At 31.6% G+C, this 10,946-nt stretch overlaps 2 protein-coding genes across 3 annotated transcripts; both read left to right on the top strand.

Moving 5' to 3' along the window:
- The first annotated feature begins 1,850 nt into the window (after positions 1-1,850).
- On the top strand, positions 1,851-8,851 carry LOC130814571 (heat stress transcription factor A-5). Of its 2 annotated transcripts, none has more exons than XM_057680692.1 (3): positions 1,851-3,393; positions 5,743-6,928; positions 8,451-8,851. In XM_057680692.1, the coding sequence occupies exons 1-3, from the start codon at positions 3,169-3,171 to the stop codon at positions 8,453-8,455; spliced, it is 1,416 nt and encodes a 471-aa protein (XP_057536675.1). In that variant the 5' UTR covers positions 1,851-3,168; the 3' UTR covers positions 8,456-8,851. The 2 variants fall into 2 exon arrangements, with proteins under 2 accessions (XP_057536675.1, XP_057536670.1); XM_057680687.1 differs by lacking the exon at positions 8,451-8,851 and adding an exon at positions 7,206-8,175.
- A 1,013-nt stretch (positions 8,852-9,864) lies between these two features.
- Positions 9,865-10,254, top strand: LOC130811420 (protein RALF-like 24). Its single transcript, XM_057677741.1, has one exon. The coding sequence runs from the start codon at positions 9,865-9,867 to the stop codon at positions 10,252-10,254; it is 390 nt and encodes a 129-aa protein (XP_057533724.1).
- The last annotated feature ends 692 nt before the right edge of the window (positions 10,255-10,946 follow it).

A 10,946-nucleotide genomic window follows, 5' to 3' on the forward strand; every position in this document is an offset into this window, starting at 1 on the left:
AGAATTCCTGCATAAAAGGTTATAGATTCATATATGTTATATAATTTACCGCATTCACTCGTGTCAAAGCCCTTTGAGCGAGAAGAGTATACGCAAAACATACCCTTCTTGTACCTGACTTTTTATATTTCACTTGAAATGAGGAGAGGATGAGGTCTGACACAATGTTAAGAAAAACAAATCAACCAAAAACTTAAGTTGATGATTGTAGTCTTATAATATGTTATATACTCTATTAAACGGCAACATTTTGTATTACAAGTTGATTCGACCCTCAAAACTTACCATGTCAAATTTCTTTATGACATAGGCTTAATCCAATGTTATTGTAAGACATTTGCTTAATTATGAAGTGATCTTACAAGTTACAAGAACATAAACAACTGAAAAGGGAAAACAAAATGAATCTCAAAGCTATCAGAAATCTGGCGTGGTGTTTGATTCTTGTAGTTCTCACTCAACCAGTCCAGCATGCAGCTGATCCTAATCAGCAATAAGCATCCTATGAAGCTTTCTTTGCAGCCAAGTAGATAATATCAAGCAACCTAGCCACTCAACCAAAAGCATTAATTAAGCCGATGGTTGTAGTCCCATGATATCAAACAGTCTATCACATCACCTCACACAAAAGCTTATAGTAGAATTGTAAATGCAACACAAACTCACCCTATACCTGATAATAGTTATATTCCACTTTAAATAAGGGGTGGATAAAATATCATGTTGGTTTATTGGAACCAACGTAACAAAAAATTCATACTAATGGTTATATAGGCTTATAGCCCAATAATATATGCTATATATATTCTCTATCAGATAATGCCATCAACCTTAAAAACTCATCAGATAGTATACTAATTTATGAAAAGTTTTTATAATTTAGGTCTTAGGTGTTAATATTCTATCCATATTATAATCAAAAGTTAAAAAACGAATATAAATACTTAAGATAAAATAAAGAATGCAAGTAACACACTTCAGAGAAGTAAATACTATCTTTAGATTGAAAAGATAATAAAGTTTGTGGCACAAAAGAAAGAATAAACCTAATATAAGTGTTAAGAATATGTAGGGTAGAATAGAATAAACAATCTCACCCATTTAAATTCTTTCAAGAGAAATTAATTTGTTCTTCAATTTATCAAGAGATATTTAACTAATAGAATATTGACTGTTGGATATAACAGAGTCTTTTGTGTAGAAGTTTTAATCATCAGTTTAACTTTTAATTTGATACGTAAATTAGTATAATCTTTTAATATTTGTTGTGATAAGACTGAGAAGAATCTGATCTATTAGAATTAGTTTTATTAGTGATAATCTTGTATAGAATAATTATTAAATATATGGAGAATAAATTAAAGATGTTTACCACTAAAATTATTCTCATTTGGCCGACTTAAATTTTGTTATAAATAGCATCTGAAACAATTTCCACAAATCATGAACTTACATACAATTTGCTAGCAAATACTTTTTGTGAATATGACTTGGGGATGGGGATATGGGCATCATAATTCATTGCCATGGCAAGGGTCATATGGCTATGGTGGCACTCCTTATGGTTATGAGGACTATCATCATCACCAAGGATGGAATCATCATGGTTATGGTCATCATGATCACCACCATCATCATCATGGTCATCACCATCATGGACACCATTATGATGACCATCACCATCATCACCATCACGGTCATCATCATGATGATTATCACAACCACCATCACCATCACCATGATGATTGTTAGTATAATAGATAGTCATGTAAGGCTTAATAGAAGGCCAAATAAATATGGTGTGTTGTAAGTTGAGCTTTATTTACTCTTGTACTTATATTAAAAATAGGTTATCTTATGTTGTGCAATTGAATTGTGTTTTTTTCTATTTGGATTGTGTGATGAGTTGTTTTCTTAATAAAACAATACTCTATTTGTGCTTGTAGTAGTAAATTAATGTTCACAATTTCAAGTTTTTTTCAATTACATCGCTTTCTTTTTTTTTTTTTTTAATTTTATTGAGAATTTCTAGAGGAGAAAATCGATTTTTTCATATTGGTATATGAAAATAAAAATTCTATCACGGAAGTTATAGGATAAACCTTCAACCACACGATATTCTCAATGTATCTTTGAAAAAGTTAGTAAAACTTATTTACTCTTCAAATAAAATTCCTTTTAACGAGTTATTTTATGGTTTTAACATTTTAATATAAAAATTGAAAATTTAGCTTAACATCACATGATTTCACATCATTTACGGAGTAGTGTGTGAGTTAGCATGTGTGCATATAGTTTTGCTAGATTTATGTAAGATACCAAGATGTGCAGCATTTTTAATGTTCCTAATCGATAGATATTCATCGTGCACATTTATTATTTAGTGTGCATATGATCTCCATGTTTATTCAAGAATAAATAAGTTCACATAAACATTGATAAATTCATATAAGAGTCAATTAGCTCAAATAAAGATTAACAACATAAATTTCTCTAATATATTTCACCTTTTTGGGATTAATAGGTTAAATTAACACTTTATAGTGTTTGATATATAATTTAATTCCAGAAGTCGATTTTAATGGTTTTGACCTATTGATTTTAGACTGTATTTTAAAATAATGTTGAATTAAATTAAAAAGTGACATGTTTAAATTAGAGTATGTTTAGCAAATGGCTATAAGTTGGAGCTGTTGGATGAAATTATTTGTTGATTTAACCAAGTGAACGTATAGATCAACAAGTTAGTTGCTTAACTTAGTTATTTAAGCCAACTATTAAAGAGATATTTGGTAAAAATTATTTGTTAATTGTTAGCTATTTATTAGAGAAAAAATTATGATAAAATTCAAAATCTAATAAAAATAGTATAGCTATTTGATTTTAACTTAAAAAATATATACCAAATATTTTTATACTGTGACCAACTAAAAAACTAAAAGTAATAAAAAAAATTATAAAAAAAAGCCATACACCTCCTCAATGTAAATGTTGACTTTTATATAACATTTAATCTACTTTCAAGTCCATCTTGACGGCTTTGACCATAACAAAAAAGAGCGCAAAACAAATCAAAATCTACCATCTTCTTCAACAACCGAACCCTTTATTCCCCTTGTTCTTCGCTCAGTCAGTCTTTCTCTATCCTCAGCATTCAAAAGTTCATCAATGGAGGTTACTCAGTCAACTACCGGAGGAGGAGGTGGTCCAGCGCCATTTCTTCTTAAAACTTACGATATGGTTGACGACTCCTCTACTAACGAGATCGTCTCTTGGAGTCCTGCTTATAATAGCTTCATCGTCTGGAATCCTCCTGAATTCGCTAGGGTTTTGCTTCCTACTTACTTCAAACACAACAATTTCTCCAGCTTCATTCGTCAGCTCAATACTTATGTAATTTCACTATCTCTTGATTCAATTTGATAAAATTTTCTAAATCTGACTCGTTTTACTGATTTTTAAATATTTTTATTGTTATTCATGATGATGATGCATCATAAATTAGGATTCAACTTCCCTAATTTTAAGATTTTATTTAATTTGTTGTAAATAATAATTGGATTCAGCCGAATAAAGTATAATCTCTGTTAGCAACGATTATTCTTGTTTTGATTCATGTATCCGAGTTGGAATCAAGCTTTGGCATTGTTTCTGTTGTTGTTGTTATGCTATGAATTTTTTATATTGGTGGAGATATGTGAACTTTTTGATGGAAATCCATATAATTAGGGAAATGATGAGAGAAGAGTTAAATTGTAGGGAACATGGTAGCATCCATAACATTTTTGTAAGATTTTTTCACATGATAGCATCCATTTGATGTACTATTTAACTGTCGTAGCATTTTTCGCTAAATTCTTGTTAATTTACGTTTAATTCATCATTTTGTAAGATTTTTCCACATGGTAGCATCCAATTTTTGCTCTCAAATGTTTAATTCACCATTTTAACTTTTAATTCACCGATTAATTTATCAACGTCTTTAAATGTTGTAACAATTTTATTTTCATTCAAATTATTGGCATTATAAAGTTCAAAAGGCGCATTACAAACACTAATAATAATTTAAAAGGCGCATTTTATAAGTTCAAAAGATGCATTTCAAGAATACATATCTACTTAATTGTTACAACATTTAACAAGACGTGCATTTCATAAGTTCAAAAGGTGCATTCCAAGCACGAATACAAATGTGCTTAATGGTTACAACATTTAAGGGCGTTGATAAATTAATTGGTAAATTAAAAGTTAAAATAGTGAATTAAACATTTGAGAGGAAAAACTGGATGCTACCATGTGGAAAAATCTTACAAAATGATGAATTAAATGGAAATTAACAAGAATTTAACGGAAAATGCTACGACAGTTAGGTAGTGCATAAACAGGATGCTACCATGTGGAAAAATCTTACAAAAGTGCTACCACTGACATTTCATGATAATTGGATGCTATCATGTGGAATTCTCCTAAATCTTATTTCTTATAACATGGCTTTCTTGAATAGGAGTAAAATTATAAGTTTAGACTAGTGTTACCTAATTCATCAAAGCGCATTTGAATTAAGCCATTTTTAGTTTACTTATGGACACTGTAGTCGAATTGTGAATTCATATATTGAATTAGGTAACAGTAGTTTAGATTAGGGAATAGAGAATTTAAGTAAAGTTGCAATTTTTAGAAAAATTGGGCGAAGAGAATGGAGCTGATACTTCTATTTTTGTTCAATCAATCAAACTAGATTAGTTTTGTGAGCTAGAATGAAAAGTTTGATTTAGTTTTGTAAGCTGAATAAAAGAGTTCTGTAGAAATGGTCTTTTGTGCAATTGAATGTGTTTCATCAATAGTCACTTTGTCGGGGAACAGAACATCCGCTTGTACTTTGTACAAAAAACATGTGAGATACTTTATGTGCCGATGGCTTTGAAGATACTTCTTGAACTTGGAACCAGGTTGATACTCTTTATGTTTGTGATTGATGAGCATTCGGCTATGTCATGTGTATGCCACCGATTGTGAATTTATTTGATGGTGATATCGGCTGATTGTTTATAATTAGCTCGCATGGTTGGATCAAGTGTTATTAGTATATGGCTGGTTTAAAAGAGCCATGTACCTGCCGATAATCAAACCAGATTTAGTAAATTTTGATATTGTTCTCTTTTTAACGTGATATTTTTGGGATGAGTTATCCCACATCGATAAATTAAAAATGGTGTGCACGCTTTATAAGCTATATGGTTTTGGGATGGTATATATCTCCTTGGCTTATGAAGTGTGTACACTTGTGCCCCCATTAATATGCTGACATTTACAATAAGTCCAGCCTAATTTTAACGTGGGACACAAGTGCACACACTTCATAAGACTAGGAGATATATACCATCCTAAAACCATATGACAATGGGAAGAAGGTCTCTAATAGCTTATAAAGCGTGCACACCATTTTCAGTTTATCGATGTGGGATAACTCATCCCAACAGATATGTCTGTTTGATTTCAATTGTGCGTTTAATGGCTATGAAAACTTGAATCTGCTTCAACAGTGTTGTTCTTTATACGTACTGAACGGTTTGGCAGCATTCTAATCTCATAAATGTGTACAGTAGAAATCATTTGTTGATTACTTGGTTACTAGTCATTAGTCTTCAATCAATTATATTGGAGGGGGAAGGTATGTGGTTGGTTAGGGGATCATTTATCATGAAAAATGAGCTGATGGAGGAACATGGTTTCTTTTGGCAGGGATTTCGGAAGATTGACCCAGAAAGATGGGAATTTGCTAATGAGGACTTTATAAGAGATAAGAAGCATCTCCTGAAGAATATTCATCGCAGAAAGCCGATTCATAGCCACAGCAATCCTCAACCAGATCCAGAGAGAGCAGCATATGAGGAAGAGATAGAAAAGCTCAATCGTGAGAAGAACGATCTGGATGCAAAAGTGTCTAGTTTCAAAAATCACCATTGTGCAGCAAAATCTCAGCTTGAAGACATAACGCAACGTATATGTAGTATGGAGCAAAGGCAAGAGAAATTGCTGACCTATGTAGTGAAAGAGTTTAAGAATCCTACTTTTGTTGAACTACTTGCGCAGAAAATTGAAGCTATGGACCTCACAGCATATAACAAGAAGAGGCGATTGCCTCACTCTGATCGGTTACTACCTGCAGTGGAGAATAATTTTGGGGACATTTATCAGCAAGATTTGTCAAATAAACTTAAATTAGAATTATCCACAGCTGTTTCAAATATGAACTTGGTCTCAAATAGCACGCATAGCTCAAATGAAGATTGGTCAAGTCCGACTAGGAGATCAACAGGGACAGACCCTAAAGATGCAGAATTGGGAATAAGTACCCTGCCATTTTCCTCGGAAACAATAGAGCTGTCAGATGCAGAAACATGCCTGGCATTTAAAATGGACACATTGTTGTCTGACAAAGTCGGAGTAAAAGAATGTCCAGGGTTATCGTCATTGCAGCAAAGCTTAATTTCTGCAGAAGAAAATGAAGGTCAAATATGCTGCCAGTTGAATCTTTCATTAGCATCTTCTCCACTACCACTCAATCAAAATGCCTATTCAACGCGGCCAACCCCTATGGATGTAGATGTTAGCGGATCTCAAGGTATGAAATCAGATGCCAACGGTAGTAACAGAGATGGAGTTGGGGTGGCTGCAAAGAATAATCATTCAATTAGTAATGTGAGTAATTCATCGTCACTAGAGATTGGCAGTAAGAGCGGGGATCCTACTCGTACCGCACCTGCACCTGCCCGAGTTAATGACCATTTCTGGGAGCAGTTTTTAACTGAAAGACCTGGAGCCGCCGATACAGAAGAGGCTTCTTCAAGCTATAGGGCTCTTCCCAGCGATGAGCAAGAAGATCGAGGATCAAGCCATGGAATGTCTAGAACTGCAAAGAACTTGGGTAAGCTCACTCTCTGAGCTGCTGCATAGTGTAATTAAAAATTGTAAAGTTAATTTAGTAATTTTCCGTGAAGATGTCCAAATTTATAGGAATTAAACCTCACAACTCGCCAACCATGATAATAATTGAAGTAATAGGGATTTAATTGTTGTATTTTGGAGATACTTTTATGCTGAAAAGCGATTTGTGTTTTTCCGACAACAGCTGGTACTTCGTTTCCTGTGATCATCATCTTCTGTTAAGAGCTTATTTCTCTCTTTCTTCATTATTTTATCAGACACGCCGCTGATTTGTACATTCGGGTGAAAAAACAAATTCAAATATTTTTGCAAGACTTCAGATTTGAGCCGTTAAGAAGCCTATAGAAAAGCGACTTAAAACCAAGTCTATAGTGTTTTGGACTCGAGTCTTATCAAACTCTTCGTATCACTTCTAGTAAGTATATAAACACCGAGCAAACTTCATTGTAAACGGAAAATAATGAAATATAATTCATGACTTCAACCTTTATCCTACAACCATCACTTTATGTCAAGGTATTCTATCATTAATCCACGAGTTCAACCTTTATTTGAGGCTAGCAAAGTAATATACTCCCTAATTATTGCAATGAATTTTATACGAGTAGATGTCAGCTAGTTCAACCGATAAAATTTGTGAATTAAACAATACAACCATAAATCAAATCTTTTTTCACCATATTCTTTGATGCTCTCATTATGTAAAAAAAGAGAGCAAACACATTTGTGTTTAAATATTTTTGGACGTTTCACTGCCATTTGACAGTTTGACACCACTCAACTACTCAAGTAGCAACCTAAAATGTGTAGTAGAAGTTGTATTTTTTTTCTTTAAAGTTGTGTCATTAAGCTGGACGGCACATAAAATGATGCACATTAGGCAGTGAGCCATTGCAATTAGTCAAACATGAGGGGCTGCTGATCGATGATCTTGTGTGTCTTATTTCTAATCATTTCATGGTTTCTTCGCCTGTTAGACTGTCTGCTCAATGCTGACTTTTGTTGTTAATGGTGTTCCCAAAAACTCCAATTTATGTCATCTTTGAACCATTCAATTCTGCATATGAAAATCACTAATTGACTTTGGATTGCTTCTGTTGCATAAAGTGAAAACTACTCCTATTCAATACTAACACTTTCCCACTTTTTTATAGTGGATTTTAGGCGGGTTGAAAAATAGTTTAACCAAATTAAAATCGAGTTTTAAATTGTAGTTTTTTTTTCCTTTTTTTTAAATATTTCATAAATGACAGAATTATTTGTTGAAAATTAGTGCTTTAAACGAAAATGTTAAAACTAATGTTTTGATAGAGTATAAAATATAAAATTAAAAATTAATGCGATAGAGATCACATATTTAAATTTTTTTTACTTTTTACTTTTATGTAAAATATTTAACATCATATACGAATAGAGTCTTACGCTGTGTTAGTGGATATCCTAACGTAAATTACTTTATTATGGGTACTTATGCTTTCCAATATCCCCCGTTTCTTTTGCAGTGTAGTGGTGGAACTATCATTAATCATGATTCATGATCAATAGACCAATCAGCAAGTTAAGTAATCAAGACAGATCTAAAGCCACCAACACCCCACATTGGAATTCATAATTAGAATAAGACATAAATAAATCAGGATAATATCCATTACCTTGCAAATGGGGGATATTGCTTCATTCATGGCAGTGTACACTTTGCATTATTGGTCGGTAATGTTAATATAAATGAAGCTTTTGCGATGGTAATTTTTAAAATTCTAAAAAAAATATATTCATGTCAAATATAAATGTCTTGGAATATAATGTGTATCAGTAAAAGCAAACTTATTCAATTATTTTGATGTGTTTTAATTTTTTTATACTATCCTTGTAAAATTATTTCACTTTCTATATACTTATAAATAAGAGTTACTCTTGTGAGAGATCGTTTTTCAATGAGATGAGTTTAAAACAAAAAGTCCATATGCTAATATTTATATTAGTTGACTTATTTAACTCATGTATGGATAAGGTCTTACAGTAAAATCGTCTTACACAAGAATTTGTGTATAAATCAAACTTAACAAGCTTTATATATAGAAATAACTTATATGTGATACAGTAAAATTAGTTTAATTTAATAAAACAATTAAGCTTCAACAAAAAAATCTTTGTGCACGTACAAATGGGATCTTGTATTTAGATTTTTCATACTCCTTATCTTAAATTAAATTGGATTGAAATGAACTTAACTAGATCTATATTGAACCAAAATTAATTACTCCTACTACTTATTAGCATTTATGAGTTGCCAAACAAAACTTAAATGATGATAAAGTATATATAACATATATTGAGACTTTATTCATCATTTTAAGTTTTTGATTGTGTTGAATTTTTAACATAGTATCAGAGCCTAGATTATCGTTTTAAATCTCATCCACCTCCTTTTCGAGTGGAATTATAAGTGCTAATTATGAAGGGAACTTATCTTATGTTGTATCAAAATTTCTAACCTAAAAATACTCTCGTATAAAAAAACATTATAAAGTATATAATGAGGTCTAAAAAAAACATTTAATTATTAAAGGATCATATAATAATGTTGCTCATTCGGTGCTAAAAAGAAAGGGTGACCCATTGAAAATACAGATGAAAAAGATGTGTCTTGGCATATACCTTGGCTTGACACTCTAACTAAATAATATTTATGATGATGCCATGCCATTAGTCCATTACCACGCTAACATTAGTATTTCTAAGTGGACCATTTGATAAGACCGTGACCCCAACCATATTTATTAACCTTTGTACTACCAAAACTCCAATCTTGAACAACCACCAAAAACAAACAATAACCCAGAAAAACAAAATCAAACTTCACTCAATCTCTCTCAAACAAAAGGGTACGAAAAAAAAAAACACCCAATTTTAGCAATGCTCACCATTATTACTTCAATCAAACTTCCCCTTCTCTTGCTGCTCATAATCTTACAAACCCACCTCAAATTCTCAAATGGGTTTTCAGATTTGAGCTTAAATTCCTCAAAAAGTGGTGAAATTGATGTAATGCTGAAAAGGGTTTGTGATGAAAAGATGGGAAATTGCTCTAATGATGTTTTAATGGAGGAAGAATTTCAGGTTGATTCAGAAATAAATAGAAGAATTTTAGGTATGCAGAGGAAATATATAAGTTATGAGACATTGAAAAGAGATGTTGTGCCTTGTTCAACTCCTGGATCTTCTTATTACAGTTGTGGAGCCACTCCTGCTAATAGGTATAGAAGAGGATGTAGTGTTATTACTAAATGTGCTAGAATGTATTGAATTTCATGTTTTTTTTTCTTAAAAGAATCCAACTTTGATGGGAAATTTGTTATATTTTGTGGTAGTATATGTGATTTTCTGTTTATGAAATTGGTTATAATAGGATTATTGTGCTACTTAATTACTAATTTAATATATAGCTACTCTGATCTTTGTTTGTAATAGTGGTATATTGTCTGAATTTAGAAACCTACTTGAAATTTATTAAAGTAGATGTTAATGGTAATTGCAAGTTTAATTTTTTTTTTCAATTTCGGTTAAGGATAATTCTGTACGGATAAGGTGAGAATTAAACTTCAATTACAAATGCGAAAGAAAATGTTAAATATTAGATTAACACATGATTCTCAATAACCAGAAGTTAAATTACTTTTCCATTTAATATGGAGTATTCCTGTGGGATATTTACCATATTGTCTTGGATCATATCTATCTCTCAATTTACTCCTTAAAAATACTCTATTTAATAGATTCAATTCATACCCTTACATGATTGAATTAGAGGTATAAATCAGCTTTGTCATGAATAAAAAAATTGTTAATATGTTTATTTTATTCTTTTGACATTCTAAAAAAGATCATGCGAGTCTTCATTGAAATGGTCAAATAAGTAATATAGAAGGGATAAATATGAGCAGTCAAATAATTGTGCAAAGTTTTAACCAAATTATAGGTAGTTGAATAATTAGTGA

This window comes from Amaranthus tricolor, chromosome 1 (genome assembly GCF_026212465.1).
Source record: "Amaranthus tricolor cultivar Red isolate AtriRed21 chromosome 1, ASM2621246v1, whole genome shotgun sequence".
NCBI classification, from domain to species: domain Eukaryota; kingdom Viridiplantae; phylum Streptophyta; class Magnoliopsida; order Caryophyllales; family Amaranthaceae; genus Amaranthus; species Amaranthus tricolor.

What these genes read in the sequence shown, in the direction of transcription:
- LOC130814571 (XM_057680687.1), top strand. Translation starts at nt 3,169, where the DNA reads ATGGAGGTTACTCAGTCAACTACCGGAGGAGGAGGTGGTCCAGCGCCA. An exon ending in TTCGTCAGCTCAATACTTAT is followed by an intron (nt 3,394 to 5,742) that starts GTAATTTCACTA and finishes TTCTTTTGGCAG; the next exon opens with GGATTTCGGAAGATTGACCC. An exon ending in TAGAACTGCAAAGAACTTGG is followed by an intron (nt 6,929 to 7,205) that starts GTAAGCTCACTC and finishes TTATTTTATCAG; the next exon opens with ACACGCCGCTGATTTGTACA.
- LOC130811420 (XM_057677741.1), top strand. Translation starts at nt 9,865, where the DNA reads ATGCTCACCATTATTACTTCAATCAAACTTCCCCTTCTCTTGCTGCTC.